General features: G+C 36.9%; 3 protein-coding genes across 8 annotated transcripts; 1 reads left to right on the top strand and 2 right to left on the bottom strand.

Moving 5' to 3' along the window:
• Positions 1–1,686: 1,686 nt before the first annotated feature.
• LOC103332092 (uncharacterized) lies at positions 1,687–4,289 on the bottom strand. 5 transcript variants are annotated; one of them, XM_089053691.1, is made up of 4 exons: positions 4,022–4,289; positions 3,630–3,758; positions 3,077–3,265; positions 1,687–2,816 (listed from the first exon to the last, which is right to left on the bottom strand). In XM_089053691.1, the coding sequence occupies exons 1-3, from the start codon at positions 4,061–4,063 to the stop codon at positions 3,107–3,109; spliced, it is 330 nt and encodes a 109-aa protein (XP_088909817.1). In that variant the 5' UTR covers positions 4,064–4,289; the 3' UTR covers positions 1,687–2,816; positions 3,077–3,106. The 5 variants fall into 5 exon arrangements, 4 of the variants coding, with proteins under 4 accessions (XP_088909817.1, XP_088909818.1, XP_008233007.2 ...); XM_089053692.1 differs by having other exon boundaries at positions 1,687–2,840; XR_016127513.1 differs by having other exon boundaries at positions 1,687–3,265; positions 3,863–4,287.
• A 1,838-nt stretch (positions 4,290–6,127) lies between these two features.
• On the top strand, positions 6,128–16,105 carry LOC103332091 (uncharacterized). Of its 2 annotated transcripts, XM_008234784.2 has the most exons (23): positions 6,128–6,506; positions 6,879–6,986; positions 7,573–7,721; positions 8,485–8,566; positions 8,680–9,095; positions 9,293–9,725; positions 9,855–10,078; positions 10,336–10,531; positions 10,690–10,832; positions 10,906–11,080; positions 11,201–11,254; positions 11,614–11,793; positions 12,253–12,365; positions 13,044–13,226; positions 13,631–13,688; positions 14,078–14,137; positions 14,237–14,278; positions 14,366–14,493; positions 14,581–14,716; positions 14,797–14,874; positions 15,011–15,127; positions 15,409–15,471; positions 15,559–16,105. In XM_008234784.2, exons 1-23 carry the CDS (start codon positions 6,360–6,362, stop codon positions 15,640–15,642), a joined length of 3,369 nt encoding a protein of 1,122 aa, XP_008233006.2. In that variant the 5' UTR covers positions 6,128–6,359; the 3' UTR covers positions 15,643–16,105. The 2 variants fall into 2 exon arrangements, with proteins under 2 accessions (XP_008233006.2, XP_088909819.1); XM_089053693.1 differs by lacking the exons at positions 6,128–6,506; positions 7,573–7,721 and having other exon boundaries at positions 6,914–6,986.
• Positions 16,106–16,684: 579 nt separating this feature from the next.
• FRO2 (ferric reduction oxidase 2) lies at positions 16,685–19,656 on the bottom strand. The gene is made up of 7 exons (XM_089053694.1): positions 19,586–19,656; positions 19,218–19,415; positions 18,881–19,115; positions 18,300–18,627; positions 17,906–18,149; positions 17,039–17,745; positions 16,685–16,904 (listed from the first exon to the last, which is right to left on the bottom strand). Exons 2-7 carry the CDS (start codon positions 19,370–19,372, stop codon positions 16,765–16,767), a joined length of 1,809 nt encoding a protein of 602 aa, XP_088909820.1. The 5' UTR covers positions 19,373–19,415; positions 19,586–19,656; the 3' UTR covers positions 16,685–16,764.

The raw sequence follows: 19,656 nt of genomic DNA on the forward strand, positions 1-19,656 counted from the left end.
TGGCTGGGCTGCAGACCATAGCTGCATTCGTACCGTGTGGGTGGGGTGAGAGCTGAGAGAGAGAGGGGAGACAAAGAAGAAAGAGGAGGGGAGAAGATGGAGGGAGCCACAGAGATCGATACAGTAGAAAGGGGCGAGGGAGACGTGCAAGAATAATATGTTTTTAATTTTAAATAATTAGGTGGTACAGTGTGAACCCTGGAAATTGCAAGTTCGGTATTTCAAAAGGCAAAAAGTAAATTCCTCCTAGTGAACTACAGTGTGAACCCTTGAAATTGCCACCGTTTTCCAGAAGTAAATTACCTTTCCAGTGTGAATGAATTTGAGATGAAAATTCCTTTTAAGAGATGATAATGTTGCCTCTTTTACGTCAATATGCAGAGAATAGCTAGGTGGCTCCCCCAATTGAAAATTTGTTCTGTTCCCATATTATGCGCATGAACATGCAAACACATATACATCATATATTGATAGGTCACGTTCAGTGTCTAGGATTGGATTGGATGAAACAACTCGGTAGAATCAACACATCTTGAATTAAGAAATGAAGTAGAGATGAAGGATTTTTACAATTTGTGCGGATTAGAACGGGTAAGCTATAAGGTGTTCATGTCCTGCCATTTTATAGGGATTAGAAGGACCAACTTGCTTTCTGAAAATATTGAATGTAAATTGTAATAGAATTATAAAAATAATTGAGAATGTAAAAGTATCTTGCGCAACACAAAGGAATCTCATTCTCTTTGATATGGAGGCTAAAAGACACAAAGTGGGGGTGAAAGAAACATGCCTTTGTCATGTCTTGGCCTCATTCCATGTTGAACATGATTGTGTTTAGATCAACAGCCATGAATCTCACCCCAAGAGCGCCAGTTCTCAGAACTTTAGTCCATTTCATTGCAATCTCAGCTACCGTATATTGCGAGGGGAAAAGAAGCCCTTACTAACCCCAAGTATGGTCGAACGGCTATACTATTTATTAGAAAAATCTAGAAAATAACTCAAGTATAGCCCTACGGCTATACTATTTATTAAAAGACTTCAAAAAGCCAGAAGTATAGCCGCACGGCTACACTATTTACTTTTTTTTAAGGTGAGGGACCCGCCTAGCTCATAGAACCTAACTGGCCTATAAAAAGATTAGTAGTTGTACTATTAATGTCAATGGTGGTCATCGTCACCATCAGTCCAAATCTAAATTCAAAGCACCCGCCAGTGCAAATTGTGGTACATTCTTTAGATCTTTTTCCAGGGAAATGTTTCTGCTATCATCTGTTTGTATAGTTCCTTTTGAAGCTTCACTTCTGCAATTTTCATATGTCATAAAGCACATCTCATAGCCAATCCATAAAAATTTACTTCATACTTAATAAGCGTCGTCTCTTGCAATTGGCTCCATTATTGAAACCTTGATTCTAAAGAAGCGTAATTTCCTTTTCTTTTTTCACATTTCATGACTTTTGATGAATTAGTGCACAAGTTGTTCAAATTAATGTCCTAGAGTTGTTATTAATATGTACATGTCTTTTTGTATAAATAGAAAAGCTAGTGCCGAGAGCAATATCCTCTCCCTTGTTTTTGCTATGTTTTTAACTTCTTCATTTCTATTGCTATTTCCTTGTGTTTATGAGACTGAGATACTTTATAGCCCAATGTAGAATACAGCAAACTTGAGCAGGCCCAGTGTATCATCAATTTCTCTTTTCTTCTGTTTTAAGACAAGTATTTTCTTTCTTACACAGACGAAAGATAATGACATATGTTAACTCAAATTCTAATGTTTTATTCATAACAACAATACAGTAAAAGGCAACTTCTTACTCCCACACATGTGATTGCTGCATCCAGAGTCCAAGTACCAGGTGCTGCTCATTTGATCACCTTCGTCTTCAACATATGCCATCAGCAACATTTCTTCCTTAGTCTTAGCCATATTAGCCTTGTACTCCTTTTCCTTTTGAGGGCATTCATACTGAAAATTTTCAAGTTCATGACAGTAGTAGCACTTCACGGTTAATTTGTCAAATGAAACTTGTCGACCTCTCCCTCTTCCACAACCTCTGAAACTGCCTCGACCTCTTCCTCTTCCTGGTGAATAAGTCTCTTGACTAACCTTTAGAGCTTGCTCTTCCATTTCATGACAGGTCATCCTTTGTTCATGTACTAGCAAACTACTTTGCAGTTCATCAATTGAAAGGGCATCAATATCCTTTGACTCTTCAATTTAACATACAACATAGTTGTACTTAGGTGTCATAGACCTGAGAATCTTCTCAATCACGGTGACATCTTCCATTCTATCTCCATGTATCCTCATTTTGTTTGCAACAGTCAATGTTCGAGCAAAATAGTCAGTGACTGTTTCTCTATTCTTCATTTGCAACATCTCAAACTCTTTGTGAAGAGCTTGCAGTTGTGCACGTTTGACTCTAGCCGTGCCTTGATACTTTTTCTTCAAGGAATCCCAGATATCCTTTGCCGTATCCTTCTTCAGAATTGTCTCCAAAATAGCTCGATCAATGGCTTGAAACAAGTAATTCTTGGCCTTCAAGTCTTTGAGATTCTGATCCTCTAAGCTTTTGAGTTGAGCTTCTGTCAACACCGTTCCTTCTGCATATGTTGTGATTCCATTCTCCACGAGACTCCAGTATTCTTCAGATCTCAAAAAATTCTCCATTAACATGCTCCAATGATCATAGTGACCATCGAAGCATGGGATTGATGGTTGAACAAAGCTGCTTCCTTCAGTCGACATTGATACTTGCTACGGCAAGAGTTGCTGCTTTTCTTTGCTCTTCAGGCCCCAATTTGGAGCTCTGATACCAATTGTCAATATCTAGCTTTTAATTGAGAGAATGCAATTCATTTATTGAATGGAAAGTGGCTTTTAAATAGCCTTTACAAAATAGAAAGCAGAGGAACACGTCCCCATGACTAACAGTCCCTGAAGTAAAGGGATCCTCCTAAAGAAAAATTCAAACCTTATCTACTTCCTTATAACAAGGTTTATTTCAACTAAAACTAAACAACTTTAACAAATAGTAAATAACAACTTTTCACATGTCAGAAAACTTACCGGCATAACTACAATTCCTCTTTCAAATGCCTATTGCTCTCTAGCTGGACTCTCATTCTCCATTCTCTTTTTCTCATTCTGGAGCTTCTCCACAACTTCCTCCAACGGAGGATCTCCAGGTGTTCGAAAAACTTGATCAACGATCTTCATTTCATAGGCTTCTAGTCGGTTCAACACAAACTCCTTGAACTGGAGAATCGAGATAAAGAAAGGGATAAAACAGTATAAGAACAAATGAATGCAGAAGCTGGTGATCTACAATAATCAGGTTATCATCCAATCAAAGAAATTCATGATCTGCAATAATAAGCTCATCAATTCAAAAAAGTATGCTAAGCAAGACATGAGGTTTAAATGGCATGCAACACCTCTCTTATGGAATAGGTAAGCCATGCCTAAGACTTTATATTTTTCTATTTCTTGTGAAAAAAACATTCTTAAGAAATGAAAGACATCTATAATCAAGGAGCAACTTCTCCAGCAGGACACAAGGGAACCTCATTCTCTTAGATCTGGAGGACAAAAGACCTAGTGTGGGGGGAAAGAAGCATACCTCTGTCATGTCTTGGCCTTGTTCCATGTTGAACATGATTGTGTTTAGATCAACACCCATGAATCTTACCCCAAGAGCTCCAGTTCTCAGAACTTTGGTCCATTTCATAGCAATTTCAGCCACCGTATCCTACGAGGGGAAAAGAAGCCCTTACTAAATTTGCCATTCATTTGAAGCCAAGTTGAAAGCCTCAATCAATTACATAGCAAACCATCAAAAGTCATTTCTATTACCTATAAAGCCATTACATCCACTTAAGCTCATATTTAACATCTAAAACAAGAGACTACAACAAGAACAACAAAAATAAAGATACAAGTTTATAACAAGTGCTCAATGCATGGTTCCCAATCTACAAAAAGTGATCTGATAGTGCATTTTGGGTAGCCTACAATTTGCAAAACTAGGAAAAGGGTGTGGATTTCTTGCCCCATTCTTTCCAAGTATCATCCTCTTCATTGTCTACGACGTCGTCCAAGTCGTCAGTGATGTGGACTCGCTGCTTTCCTGCCTCCGCGAACCGGACATGCTCGCCATTTTGGGAAAAGATGAGGGGTATAATGAAGAAGAAGAGAATGGCGAAGGGAAAGATGGGTTTGGCATGCTTAGTGTGAAGTGAAGATTTGGGAAGGGGTTTGGAAAGTGTTAGGCCATCCCAATGGGGGCTCTAAAGTGGGCTGCACCACCCTTGGGCTGTAATAATATAGCAACTGAAGCAAAAAAGTCATCCCCAGTGGTTCAGTTTTGGGGCCTTAAATGATTGAGCCCCACTGGAGCTATACCCAGATTTATGTTCATGGTTGAAGCCCTCGAAATCGAATGGGGCCCACATGAAGAAAAAGCTACCAACCCATATGTGTTGTTGGTGACCTGCCTTGTAACTGCAGCTCATGGATACTCTCTTCTTGACCAATGATTGCTTCTATTTGCTTTATATTTTATTTGATGTGACCAATGAGAGGGGATGGGCTAGATGGGTTTGTTTTTGTGTGTTTTTGACGGATGAGGCTTTGTTTTTTTTTCAAGGCAACAATCAAGTTGTTTTTTCATAGAAAATATTTTCAAATCTTGTCCAAATTTTGATTTTGATTTTGATTTTTTTTTAGATGTTCACCAAAAAAAAACTAACATGCTATAATATACATTAAAGCAAATAAATGTTTTTATTTTAAAAATAACATGTATATAATATTATATTGAATATAGAGCTCTAGATATGGAGCCCTTATGTTGTGAGAATAATTTCTTTAGTTTCAAAGATTCCATTTCTAAAGCTCTACCAACCTCTTTTAAAGCCCCAACTATTGGAGATGGCCTAACAAATTTGGAAATGAGGCCCAATTGTTCTCAACAAGACAAGATCCTTGGACCACTGGCCATCTGGTCCAGGCCTATTTGTTACAAAATATAGGAATGTCTTTTATTTTAGGGATGTATAATTGTTCTTAATTAAGAAATCCAAAAAAATAAAAATAAAAGAAAGGGCTCTCTCAACTCACTCTCTCATGTGGGGCAAGAGAGACAATCACTCGAAATCCATACGTACCATGCAAACTCGTTACTAGACATATTATGTTGTACAATAATGATTGGTATAATGGTTATTTTTATCTTATTGGCTTTATATAAAAATAAGGCTAATATATTTCACCCAAAAGGGGCTAATATACAAATAAAACACTGATGAAATTATGCCAACGAGGTAAAGCTCAATGGAAAAGACCCTTAATTTGCACACTAGTGATTTCATGTTCGAACCTCTATGACACCTTGATAATGTGTATGAGAAACCTCCATTTTTTTGGTAATAATTTAGACGGTTGATTGTATTTTAAAAAAGAACTGACGAAATTAAAGCAAACAGAATTGAACTTTGATCCAACCCACCATGTTTATGACAAAAGTTGAGCAGAGTGTGTGGCGTTCCCCTATGTTGGAAAATGTGGGGCATAAAACTTTGCAACTTGGATTGGGCTCGATGTTGCATTGATTGTAACACCAATCTACATCCCTGGCATTTTTTACATGCATTACATGTTATATCGAAAAAAATGACTTGCACATCTTTCTTTTAGTGGAATTAGAAAAAACAAGTCTAATTTAATATAAATTGAGTAGTTTCCATTTCTGCACTCGAGATATCAACTCTAATCTCGGATGCAAGGATAAATAGTCACTAATAAAGATGATACTTAAAAAAATGAGAAGTTTGTATAACTTGTTTCACGAAACTAATAAGAATTAAACTTATTTTAAAACCTATCATGATTCTATTTCATCCTCGCACGCTACTTGGACAGGGTTAAAAGTAATTTTATAATAAAATTGTAAAATATGATGTGTTTTACCCAAATATAATCGTTTTAAATATTTTTAATGTTTGGAAAAAGGGACGGAGTAAATAAATGATTAGTAAAAATCCATCGTTAAAGGTGTAGGTAGAAAACGACATATTGAACGGGGTCGTATTTATTGATTAAGTGAAAACGAAGAAATAAAACACAGAAAATGGTGAAAACAGTATTTGCTTCCAACTTCTGTGAGATCCATCCACCTGAAATGGGTGAAGACATGCATTCAGATCTCACTCACAAACTCTAATCTCCCTCCGATCCAATCCCTCTCTTTCTGAGAATATCTTCCAAATTACACGAAGAACCAAACCGAAGTCAAAGAATTGACAATTCAAATTAAGAGAAACAGAAGCAGAAGGAGGGGAAGAAGAAGAAGATGTATATGGCATATGGATGGCCGCAGGTCATCCCACTGGAGCAGGGTCAATGCCCTTCTTCCCAAAAGGTCGTATACCTCAAGGTCATCAATCGCTTACTGCTTGTTGTCTCTCCCTCTCACCTTGAGCTCTGGAGCTCTTCCCAGGTATATTTTTTGTGCATGTATGCGTGTATTTTCAGTATAGTTTGTGTGTGTATGTAATTATATGGGGGTTTTTTCTGAGTTTTCATTTTATTGAGATGGGTATTTGTGGTTACTGGGAATTGGGTGGGTGTTGGGAAGATATATATGTGCAGTGTTCAAATGGATAGTGTGCATTTTTATTTAATTGAGATGGGTTTTTGTGGGTTTTGGGTATATGTGAATTTGTTAATTGTTGACGTGAGTATTGTGAATTTGGGGGGTACTTGCATGCATTTGTGAAACTATATATGCATATCGAGATGTGTATGAGTGTGCGTATATTTGAGCTTTTTTGTGACATTGTTTTTGTGTTTTTGGGCCGGTGGGATCCAGCATAAAGTGAGACTGGGGAAGTACATTAGGGATTCGGATTCAGTGCAGAAGGAAGGTGAGAATTTGCAAGCTGTGTGGAGCCCTGATACCAAACTGATCGCCATTCTTGTAAGTATTCCATTGATGTCACGTGTTATTATGTACTCTATACCAACTTCACATGCTTTCTTCTGTATGTATGTATGAGCACAAGTGCTATAATGTGTCTATTTAGGCATACATGTTTGTAATGTGAAAGGTCCATGTTGAATGGTCACTCCTTCAGGATCGTCACTACTTGTGCAGTAACAGGGATTTGTTGAGTGTGCATGTCCACATTTCACGACCTAATAGGAAATGAACGTTAGGTAGTTAAACTGATCAATGCCAATTTTGTGGTGGACTTCAGTTTCTATGTAGTCATCAAGTTTCACTAGACGTATTAGGATATGTTGAACTGAACTTGATTCCATTTCGGAAACATGTTTCTCATATGCGCAATTTACTTTTGTCTTCTTTTAATGTCGTTTAGCTTAATCTTTTAGGGCAAAGAATTATTGATTATGATTAAAAAGATAGCTGTCAATGAGAGGCTTGAAGAGTGATTTATGAGAGTACTTTAATTTTATATGCACCATTTTCTTTTTCTGCGTTGAACTCTAAAACTACATTTAGTTGTTTAAGCTTATATATATGCTTATTTTTTTGTTGGCAGACATCGTCTTTTTTTCTTCACCTTTTCAAGGTACAGTTTACTGAGAAAAAGATACAACTAGGAGGGAAGCAACCCTCTGGTTTGTTTCTTGCTACTATATCTCTTCTTCTCAGTGAGCAGGTGCCATTTACACAAAAGGACTTGGCAGTGTAAGTATTATTCTGAATTTTATTTTGGAAAAGTTGAGTTATCAATATTAATGTGTGAGTGCCATTTGGATAACAATAAATTTAGAGTCCAATAGTGTGAGTGCCATTTGGATAACATATAAATTTAGAGTCCATATAGTTATTCACCAAATGTAAAGGATTTAGGTACTGGTCAAATGAAATGAGTCAGGTAATTTCTATTGTCATTTTAAATAAATGCATGAAAATACCCTGAGGAAGGTTCTAGTCTCCCAGATGTTTGAATACAGTTAACACCTTTCACCTTTTACTCCCAAAACAGAAGTATGAATAAGAAATAAGACTTTTCTTGTAGATAGATGCATGGATAACTCAAGAATCTGCATCACTAAGGAGCTCATGTTTAAACATGCTGAAGTTGTATAATAAATAAAGATATTTCTTTGTCAGTCAATGAGCGTCATAGTTGTCAACTTATGCTTGAATGATTATGTAACATCATTGTTATATCATGATTCCTGCCTTCTTTCATAATACCCGACTCTGTTTTAAAATTCATACTCTGTTTTAAAATTCATTCTGACCTTCATTTCTTAGAGTTACATTTAGTTTTGCATTTAGGTTTGGGTTTATGATGTTCCCTATAACAACACATGAAGCTCTTTATTATTATTTTATTATTATTATTATTATTATTTTTTTTTTGTTGAGCAATCTTGCAAGCTATTCTTATTGTTGGAACTTGGAACCATAATTGTTTTTCTTCTAATGTGTCTTTTTGCAGGAGCAATATTGTAAGTGATAGCAAGCATATGCTACTTGGACTTTCTGATGGATTATTATATAGCATCTCCTGGAAAGGGGAGGTAAAAGAAATATGCATTAGCCATCCTGAAATGCGACAATTTTTGTTTAGGGAGTTGATAGTTACCTTCTTTTTGAACAAAGGTTTTGAGCAAGATTTTGTTTTTATGTACAGTTCTATGGGACTTTTGAACTTGATCCATTTCCACGCGATGGCAGTGACGTTATCCCATCACCACATTCTTTAGATAATGGTGTTGCTTCTAAAGGGGTTTCAGGAAATGTGGTTTCTAATCACAACATCTCCCGGAAGTCTGCTATTATCCAGCTAGAGCTTTGCTTTCCCATGAGGTTGCTATTTGTGTTGTATTCTGATGGACAACTGGTGTCATGTTCTATAAGTAAGAAAGGCTTAAAGCATGCTGAATCTATTAAAGCTGAGAAAAGATTGGGGGTGGGTGATGCTGTATGCGCTTCAGTAGCCGCAGAGCAACAAATCCTTGCTGTTGGTACCAAGAGAGGGGTTGTGGAGTTATATGACCTTGCGGAATCTGCATCACTGATTCGATCTGTGTCTCTGTATGACTGGGGGTAAGTATAGGATCTGAGTATAGCCAGGGGTGGAATATTTTGGTAGGTTTGAGTTTCACCTTATCAGGGGCCACAATTTTATTTTTTGAAAAATTCTGACTGGGGGTAATTAAGGTACCAAACTGTTAAAAGTTTGATGGTAATGTAAATTTCAAATTTAAATGTGTAGTAGATGACCTGACCTTGTTATTTTTCAGATATTCGATGGAAGACACTGGTTCTGTCAGTTGCATTGCTTGGACACCTGATAATTCTGCTTTTGCAGTTGGGTGGAAGTTAAGAGGACTTACAGTTTGGTCCGTCTCTGGTTGTCGTTTGATGTCAACAGTCCGTCAAATAGGTTTAAGTTCAGTATCTTCTCCAATGGTTAAGCCAACCCACGAATGCAAATATGAACCTTTGATGACTGGCACCTCACTGATGCAGTGGGATGAACATGGATATAGGCTTTATGCTATTGAAGAACGATCTTTGGAGAGGATTATTTCATTTTCCTTTGGCAAATGTTGCCTTAACAGAGGAGTTTCAGGCATGACGTATGTTCGCCAAGTGATATATGGTGATGATCGATTGCTTGTTGTGCAGTCTGAAGATACTGATGAGCTTAAAATGCTACAGCTTAACCTTCCAGTTATGTCTTTAAATCACATTCTTGATATATTATCCTCATCTGATGTTTTATTAATTGGATGAAATATTATGTCTCTAATCTCTGATGAGAGTTTATATATTATTATTATTATTTTTACATTGGTCCAGGTTTCGTATATCTCCCAAAATTGGCCAGTTCAACATGTAGCAGCTAGCAAGGATGGAATGTACTTAGCAGTTGCTGGTCTCCATGGGTTAATCATATACGATATACGATTGAAGAAGTGGCGAGTGTTTGGCGACATTACTCAGGAACAAAAGATTCAGTGCAAAGGTTTGTTATGGATGGGGAAGATTGTTGTTGTCTGCAACTACATTGATTCTTCTAACACGTGAGATTCCTACCCATATTTTCAAATGATAGTATAGCCTTACGAGATTGTTTTGGTTTTCAACAATGTCGTAGTTTGTTTTTGTGGTTGAAATGCCTGTGGACCTACCTTGCTGGTGTCCCCTGCGTTGCCTATTATGCCATTCATAAGTTGTGTCTGGGTTCATCTCTAGTATACTTTTGTTTTTTTTTTTGTTTTTGTTTTTTCAATTATGTGCAGCTGGATATAAATAATGTAAAAGTAATGTACAATTACAGGTATGAATTGCTTTTTTATCCAAGATATCACCTTGATCAGAGTTCGCTACTTTGTCGAAAACCATTGCTTGCTAAGCCAATGGTGATGGATGTCTATCAAGAGTATATACTTGTCACATATCGCCCATTTGATGTACACATATTCCATGTGAAATTATTTGGTGAATTGACACCTTTCAGTACTCCAGATTTACAGGTAAAGGAATGCTTTCTAGCTGTTTTTTTTTTGGGTTCCATTGGATACGGTACTATTTAGAGATGGTTGGGCACACATGATTTGATTTGCACACTAAATGAGAATAATTTAGTGATATTTATTCTTCATACATTTTTAAGTGATAAAATGACAAACAGCTTTCTACAGTACGAGAACTCTCAATTATGACTGCAAAGAGCCATCCTGCAGCAATGCGTTTTGTACCTGATCAGCTTCCAAGAGAGAGCATTTCAAACAATCACACTTCTAATTCAGATCCTTTATCAAAGGAGCCTGCAAGGTATGTGCCCTTCAGAATGATTTATAGAGTTCTCTATAGACACATGCCTCTGAATAAATGCCTGTTTTTCTAGGTGTTTGATACAGAGAGTTAATGGGGAGCTTTCACTTCTTGATTTGGATGATGGGCGTGAGAGGGAGCTTACTGACTCTATTGAATTATTTTGGGTTACTTGTGGTCAATCAGAGGAGAAAACAAATCTTATTGAGGAAGTTTCATGGTTAGATTATGGCCACCGAGGAATGCAGGTAATGAACTGCTATTACAGCTTTGATACCGTAGTGTGTTTAGCTTGATCATTTTTTGAGCTCTCTTCATAGTAATGTACTACTCTGATATTTATTCTGGTTGGAAGTTTCTTTTTTCAGGTGTGGTATCCATCTCTGGGGGTTGATCCTTTTAAGCAGGAGGATTTCTTGCAGGTACATATGTATAAGAAAAGTGTTCTCTATGTTGTGGATTGTTGGCAGATAGTTATGCTATTACCAGATATATGGAATTGGTGCATAGAATGTTTAGGTATTTATTTATTTATTATTAAAAAAATAAAAATAAAAATAATTCTTTCCATTTCGTTTCAATGCCCATTTATGCGTCCTAAGTCTTTATATTTGATAACTTGTCTTGTTCATAAAAGAATTCGGAACAAAAAGTTGGGTTGCCTTTGTTTCTTGAAGATATTGATTTTTATTTCTGATTGGATGGAGCTTAGTGGAACTTAAAATACTCTGGCCTGTCCTTTTTCTCTGATTGTTTAAATGACTCAGCATCATTTTTTCAGTTGGATCCGGAGCTTGAATTTGATCGTGAGGTATACCCTCTGGGACTTCTTCCAAATGCTGGTGTTGTTGTTGGTGTTTCCCAGAGAATGTCATTTTCAGCCTGCACAGAGTTTCCCTGTTTTGAGCCAACTCCTCAAGCTCAAACTATATTGCATTGCCTTCTAAGGCACCTCATTCAGGTACTAATTTTCCATTTTCTTTGATTTTGGGGGTGACCTTGAGTTTCTAGACTCACAGGCTACTTTTGTGACCTCAAGCCTTTGGCATTATCTGATTTTCTAGAGGAAGGTTGCTTAAATCTTAAAGTACTTTTTTGTGTAAAGTTTTCTCTGCAAATAGGTTGTATTGGGTATATGATTTATGTTTGCTATGCACTTCTGAACTTCTGTTGACCAACTAGGAAAATTGGTAGACTTTATAAAATCCGGTTGGTGCCTAGAGCCTTGCAGTTTATCATTTCATAAGCTATAGGAAAATCGGAGTTGTATATTTGATACTGGTTGGTGTTATTAGACTTCTTTTGAGCATTTGTGAGATATGTTTGATGGAATATTCTTTTGACAACCATGGGTGTGATGGATATAGTTCTGTGCTTGGTTTAAAATATTCTTCTTGGTTATTTTGTTTCTGTCTGCTAGAGGGACAAAAGTGAGGAAGCTTTAAGGTTGGCCCAATTATCAGCAGAAAAGCCTCATTTTTCTCATTGTCTGGAGTGGCTTCTCTTTACTGTGTTTGATGCAGAAATATCCAGGTATGTCTTTTGAGGGAAAACAAAATAAAAACTGCATCTAGCTTAAGGACTTGCATCAAGTCTCCTGTCAGAATGACTAATTAGCTTTCTTGGAACCCAAAATTACTGGGGATTACTTTTTACTTGGTTTCCTAAGAGAACCATCTTAGAGTGGGTATAACTACTGCTTAACTGAAATACCTATAACAGTGGGTCACATAGTGGGAAGCAGCCCACTCATCCCTAGCTAAGGTAGGAACCAGGAAAAAGAGCAAGTTATGTGGTATGTTTATTATCAATGACTTGATGGCCTTGATGAGATGTTTTCCTCCTCTTGAATCGATTATGTTTTGAAGAAAATTTAGTAGAGTGTAAGCCCATTGAACTTGGTAAAATGAAATGATTGATAATTGAGAAATGAATTATTCTAGTTGAATGAGCAACTTGCAATTGATTGTATAAGGTGTTTTGGTGACTGGGGTACCTGGGTGTGTTCCTTAGTATCCTTAATTTCAGATAAACTTCGAGTTCCTTTTGCAATACATTCATGCTTTCGATGTGTCATGGCCACATGCTGAAGTTTGAATTCCACTATATATTCTCATTAGTCAATTTTATGTTTTTATGTAACTATTTGATCTATTTTTGGCCATTAACTATTTTATCTATATGTTAGTCACTTTGCATGTCTATTTGCAGTCAAAACGCAAACAAGAATCAGATTTCTGTCCCTAAATATGCAAAGAATTCCACTCTCTTAGAGAAGACCTGTGATTTGCTCAGAAATTTTCCAGAATATTTTGATGTGGTTGTCAGTGTTGCCAGAAAAACTGATGGTCGACATTGGGCGGATTTGTTCTCTGCTGCTGGGAGATCAACAGAGTATATTTGTTTACTTATCTGTTTTTATTCTTTCCTTTTCTTTTTGCTTTTAAGTAACATTACTTTACGACCTGTGTTTATTTACCTAGAACTTCTGTAACAAAGAAGATAATGTTGAGGTAAAGCACTTCTGCAAAAACATTTGTTTTCCTTTTTCTTTAGAAGTGAAAAAGGAAAAGCTTCCACAAATTACAGATACCCTGGAAAATGATTTATATATTCTTTTGTTCTTTCTTTTTTAACCCCTTTGGTCTGTGAACCAAATAAGATTTGATTTGAAGATGATGTTTGAAATTTATTTGGGTAGGTTTTATACTATCATATTTACCAACTGCTGATCTACTGCCTGGAAACTTTTTAATCATTAAGTTGTGACTATCTTTATTCTGTTTTTCAATTTCCAGGTTGTTTGAGGAATGCTTCCAACGTAGATGGTACAGGACTGCTGCCTGCTATATACTTGTAAGATATTGGATAGATTAATATTCTGCTTCAGTTTCTTTTCTTTTCCTTTGACGTTTGACATAAGTTTTCCCTTATTAGGAGGATTAGTTAGAATTTTCCCCAGTATAATTATGAATCTTGCACACTTTTTGTTATGAGTGGGAGTGCAGTTTAAATGTGACAACCGATCAGTTCAATTGTATTTGCATCGGTGCTGTTAAAGAGTAGAAAATTTTGAAACCTTGCTGCTCATTATTGATTCCATTTTTGAACAAGGTTCCCCATATTTTCTGCTTCACTAGCTAAATGTGAAAACCTCCAACTTGTATGGGAAGAATGTGCTAAAAAGTGGCCAACCTGTGATGCTTATGTGGTTCTATTAATTCATATTATTTTGAATGTCCCAGGTGATTGCTAAGCTTGAAGGTCCTGCAGTCAGTCAGTATTGTGCTTTGCGTTTATTACAGGTAGATGTTTGTAGTAGGTTACTCCTTTGGAAGTACATCTCTTGCTATTGAGTGTGTATCTCCATGTGGTTTCTTACAAAGGTTCTCAACCCTATGCAGGCAACACTTGATGAATCGTTATATGAACTTGCTGGGGAGCTGGTATCTATCTGGTCAAGTTTATGTGCTACTTTTTAGTTGCAGCAATAAAAGCTGTAAAAGGTGTAACTAACTTTGTTTGACTCTTAGGTGAGGTTCTTGCTAAGATCTGGAAGGGAATATGAACAACCATCAACAGATTCAGAAAGACTATCTCCCAGATTCTTGGGCTATTTCGGTTTCCATTCTACTTTCAGAAAGCAGTCATTGGATAAGAGGTTGGTGCACACTAATGTAATGTTTTGCATGTTGTGTACCTAGTTTGACCATATGATGGAGACTAACCAGGCATTCCTTTGGAGCAGCACCTCATTTAAGGAGCAGAACGCACATGTTGCGTCGGTGAAGAATATCTTAGAAAGCCATGCTAACTATTTGATGTCAGGCAAAGAGCTTTCGAAGCTAGTTGCATTTGTGAAAGGCACCCAGTTTGATTTGGTGGTAAGATAAGCTTGCATTTATTATTAGGATGATTTTGTTTTTATTGTCAAGTGGTTTTAAATTCTACCAATTTATTACAGGAATATCTTCAAAGAGAGAGATATGGAAGTGCTCGGTTGGAGAATTTTGCTTCAGGGCTGGAATTAATAGGACAAAAGGCATCAGCATCTGAAACTCCCTTTGTTCTAATTTTTTTTCTTTCAATTTTTTGTTAAGAAATTAAGCCACATTGTCACATCTTACAGAAGTTGCCTTTTCACCACTTACTGACTGAACAGTCTTCTATGTTTCCAGCTCCAAATGGGTACGCTGCAGAGCCGGTTTGATGCAGAATTCCTTCTGGCACATATGTGCTCTGTCAAGTTCAAAGAGTGGATTGTTGTCCTTGCAACTCTTTTAAGGCGAGCTGAGGTATAATTCACTTCATTTCTCACAAATCTCTGACATATGATGAGCATGCCAGCATCATTGGTATGTGTGTGCTCATTTCATTCATTGTGAATGTCAATGATGGGAAGGTCATTAAGAAAAAATCATATTTTCGCTTGAACATCGATACATTCTACTAACTAAAATAACCATAATAGCTAGTTCTGAAGTTGTCAGGGTACTAAGACCCTTTGACCATGAGTGATGCCAACTTTGTAAATTTTCCTCGATCTGCCTTTTATTTCCTTGTGAAATTTGTACAGGTTCTATTCGATCTATTCCGGCATGATATGCGGTTATGGAAAGCATATAGCATCACCCTGCAGGTATTTCATGGTTAAATGCACTGTCCACAATAATTGCCATATGTGTCTCTACATTGATGATGTCCTCTGTTGATCTATGCTTTTCAGTCGCATGCTGCATTTTCTGAATACCATGATCTTCTTGGAGATTTGGACGAGCAACTTTCATCCATTGCTTCTGAAGAGAAGTGAGGTTACACTTGTACCTGTAAATCTGTTTTCTGCTTGACAACAAATTGGTGAGCATTCAGTAGCTTTTCTCCATGAACATCTTTGTTTGTGGAGTAACATGTCGATCGGATCACGTAAAGATCAATAAGCAACTAACTCAACCTGCTGAAGAGCCAGATGAGGAGCACTGAGTTGACTGCCGAAGGTCTACCCAAATACAATTTTTTTAATTTTATTACAATAATCAAATTACTGGCCTCGCTGAAATTAGATATTCTTGTAGATAAGGATAGCTAGAACTTCTTGTTAGGGAGTTCCATGCAAAGTCTTGCTTGAGGGTTTTATTTTAGTTTTCTTCATTTATCACATATTGTATATTTTTTTTGGCTAGTATTACAAGGCTATTTGTATGAGTTTTTGTTTTGGTAAACATTTGTATGAGTTTTTTTTGTTGGGTAAACATTTATGAGTTACTTGTGTAGAACCTGAACCCACGCTCAATATTTTGCATTTATATTTTTTGACAAAGCGCTATTCTAAACTACCCTAATCGACGAGAAGTAGAGGGATTCAAATTCGGACACAAGAGGCGAGCGTATTTTCCCAGCCAATTGGCCTAACTCATGATATTTTACATTTTTAAGCAGAATTTTTTTGAATATTTTATGCCTTGATGTCCAAGAATTTTATGTTTTAATTTCTAAACGGAAAATGCTGAACCTTGGTTGGCCTCTGGAGTCCCAAAAAGTTGGCGATTGTTTGAAATTGAATATTAAAATTATCTTGGGATAGGCCATGAAACTCGAAGTCCCAGAGGTATCTAAATTTACTAGTATGTTTTGTTTATGTTAAAATCTCCTTCATTTTCATGCAATTATTCTTTCAAAGAATAACTTGTGAGTCAATTATCCAATTTGTTGAAGTTGAGATTTTCAGTTTTCAATATTCAAGCAAAATAAGAACGACCAATAAATAAATAAAACCAGTACACATTTGCACTAATTGCATTTTATTGCCGTACTGCCAATTTATACATTTACAACTACCATCATGAAAACTCAGAAAAAAAAAAAAAAAAAAAAAAAAAAAAAAAAAGAAAAACAGAGATTTCACTCCTACATTCATCCCTAGATGATGAGTGAATCACCAGCTAAAGCTGATGGACTCAAAATGCACATTTTCTACCAAACCAGATGAGCAAATGGTTGCAACCTCATGCCTCAGTTTCTTAGGACCACTCACAAGAACTCCAACACTTGATCCTTTAAACTCGAATATCATCTCTGCAAAAATAAAAGATTTCGAAAATAAATAAATAAAGGATAATTTCTTCAGCTCAGAAATAACAAATATAAAACCCTCTATTTTTTATTTTTTATATTGAAGTAAATATAGGTGAGACAATAAAATGACTTACTCTTGAGGTCTGGTCTTCCACCATAGTGCACATTGGTTGCCTGGGCAAGAGACTGTTGGGGAAGGCTCCCCAATTCTCTGTCAGCATTATAAAACAGTGATTCTGGTGTCCCCATTGGTGCTGGCCCTTCCATGTTCTGAATCTGCTTATTTTGCATAGCATTCTTTTTCTTGTTCCAAAAAACTACTGCACTAGCTGTTGAGGCTATGGCTGCACATATAGCCAACATGTTCAGCACAGATCTTAACCAATTCGCAAAAATGGCGTTGGAGTTGTGATCGATCGGGTAAATGTAGTAGCGCGTAATGATCCCGATCAAGATTAGGAACATGATGAAGGAGGATGCTATTATGAGGGCGAGACAGAGCCAGTGATTTTTGCCTAAAATGGGTGATATGGGTGCATCAGTTGCCAGGGGCTTGAACCATATGGCTCTAAGGGGCTTTGAGCCATCTGTTTTTGGTTCTGTCTCTCTTGTCACATAGGCCTCAATTTGGAGCTCCAGGTTGGACATGTCAATTGAGGTGCTGGACATGGGAAGAATGAGGTCTAGCATGGTGAGGTCCAATGAGCTTTTGAAGGCACAGATTAAGACCACTTTTGGAACTCTGCATTTCAATGCTGTGCTCATCAAGAGGAACTCTCTGATTATGGAGATGAAAGGGGTAATTCCACTGCCTCCACTCACCATCACAAGGGTGTCATGCCTGCAAAAAGATATCATTCCTTAAGTGTTATGAATTGGGATTGTTCCATATTAAGTATCTAATAAGAACCCGACACTTGAAATTATGAAAGATAGTTAAGTTGAGGATAATATAGGTCCAACATAAGGAAAGAACTATTATGTTTCATTATGGTGCAAACCTTAGAAAATGAGTTGAATCAGGTCCATAAGGCCCTTCAACAGCAACCTCAATCCGATCAGTAGGAGAAGGGGTTGATACCATTTGGTAAAGCTTCTTGGTCCAGCTTCCTTCAGCTTTGATGACAATGCTAATCTTTTCAGGTTCCAAACTACTGTTGGAAGTCACAGTGAAAGGATGCCATTGCATCTTGGAAATACTAGGCACATTTATGAACATGACGCTTGTAGGATTATATTTCAGACCTACCAATATAAAACACAAGAAAAAAAAACATTAAGTACGTACATGATAACAAATCATCATAATTCATAATAAGTATAGCCCATTATAGATGTCGATTTAGTAATATCTTATGTTGTTAGAAAGGGACGTATCAGTGCTTCGAAATCTACCTGGGCTCTTGGCGAAGTTGAGTTCTAGGGTTTCACATGGCAAAACTCGTGAGCAGATTAATCGAGCTCTTATTCCGGATTGCAAGAATCTCAAGAAACGATCAACCAAGAAGAGGTAGAAACCAGGGAGCATCATGCAACAGTAGGACATGCCCACATGAAGGATGAAGAAGATCATAAAGAGGATGTAAAGGTAATGAGTGTAGAAGAAGAGCTCAAAGATTTTACGCCTAATGCGAGGGATGGCAGTCGCCCACATGATCAGTCCAAAGAGCAAAGATAGCTCTCCAGCTATATTTGATATCCCAGTTTTGTCCCATTGCACCATCTGCATTAAAACAAATATGTAACACTTTAATTATGGTATATATAAAAAATCTACATGAATGGAAGAAGTCATAAATCGGAGTCAGGAAACTAGGAATATGAGAATTAAGGTGAAATATTGGATCAACTCCTCCCCTAATTGTTCAATTCTTAATTTTAGAGATATTGAATTACAAATTTTAAAGTGGGAGGTAGGAATTAGAATAATTCCAATACTCCTGATAAGTAAAGGTGCTAATAGTTTAATTATTTACCTCCAAAATTTGACCTGTGGCAGCCCAATAGATGACGTAACAAACGCCATGAGCTGTGAAGAGGAGCATGACTAGGTGTCCAAGCCATATATGGTACTTGATGCTGCCCTCAGAGGTGAGGCCGAATAGTGCCAGGATTGAAGACCCTCGAGCCACTGGGAAGAAAAGAAATGCAAGGCATATGTTCCCAACAAGGCCTAGCCTCAGTGCTGCACTATCCAACTTAGATTCCCATCTGCCAAACAAAAGCAAAACACCAAATACAAAATGAATTAACTAATTAAACCCTAATTGTGCTATTTACTTAATCTCAAGTTTTAGGAAATTATAATGTTACATTTTTTCGTGGTTCTTTGCTGCTGATTTTGGGGTGATATTGGCAAAACTGTTGTGCAAGTATGTTGAGAATGACCAAATCAGGAGTGCAATGAACATGATGAAGAAGGCCAGCTCTATGCCGGAAACAATTCCTAGGGGGCCTTTTACCAGCATAGGCTTTTTCCATACGGCAAACCGATTCTTTGTGCCATTGCTGCTGCTGATAATTAAAATCCGACAACGAAAGGAAAACAACGTTATACATAATCGAAACATATCGAATAATCTAAACAACACATTCATGCAAGAACAATAAGCTTCTATTAATAGTCCAAATTCACTGTTTGATAACATAAACATTTTCCGTGATTTGCATATGCCACGCACCTTTCCACTTTATAATCATTCAACTTCTTTCCCTAGATGGAGAAAACACAACCCAACAGCGCAAGGAACAA

This window comes from Prunus mume, linkage group LG5 (genome assembly GCF_029339155.1).
Source record: "Prunus mume cultivar Tortuosa linkage group LG5, ASM2933915v1, whole genome shotgun sequence".
NCBI lineage: Eukaryota > Viridiplantae > Streptophyta > Magnoliopsida > Rosales > Rosaceae > Prunus > Prunus mume.

What these genes read in the sequence shown, in the direction of transcription:
- LOC103332092 (XM_089053691.1), bottom strand. Translation starts at nt 4,063, where the DNA reads ATGGGGCAAGAAATCCACACCCTTTTCCTAGTTTTGCAAATT. An exon ending in TTTTCCTAGTTTTGCAAATT is followed by an intron (nt 3,759 to 4,021) that starts GTAGGCTACCCA and finishes TTCCCCTCGTAG; the next exon opens with GATACGGTGGCTGAAATTGC. An exon ending in AAGGCCAAGACATGACAGAG is followed by an intron (nt 3,266 to 3,629) that starts GTATGCTTCTTT and finishes TCGATTCTCCAG; the next exon opens with TTCAAGGAGTTTGTGTTGAA.
- FRO2 (XM_089053694.1), bottom strand. Translation starts at nt 19,372, where the DNA reads ATGCTGGTAAAAGGCCCCCTAGGAATTGTTTCCGGCATAGAGCTGGCC. An exon ending in CAACTTCGCCAAGAGCCCAG is followed by an intron (nt 18,150 to 18,299) that starts GTAGATTTCGAA and finishes TTATATTGGTAG; the next exon opens with GTCTGAAATATAATCCTACA. An exon ending in TGGAAGACCAGACCTCAAGA is followed by an intron (nt 16,905 to 17,038) that starts GTAAGTCATTTT and finishes TTATTTTTGCAG; the next exon opens with AGATGATATTCGAGTTTAAA.
- LOC103332091 (XM_008234784.2), top strand. Translation starts at nt 6,360, where the DNA reads ATGTATATGGCATATGGATGGCCGCAGGTCATCCCACTGGAGCAGGGT. An exon ending in ATGAACTTGCTGGGGAGCTG is followed by an intron (nt 14,279 to 14,365) that starts GTATCTATCTGG and finishes TTTGACTCTTAG; the next exon opens with GTGAGGTTCTTGCTAAGATC. An exon ending in TGGAATTAATAGGACAAAAG is followed by an intron (nt 14,875 to 15,010) that starts GCATCAGCATCT and finishes CTATGTTTCCAG; the next exon opens with CTCCAAATGGGTACGCTGCA.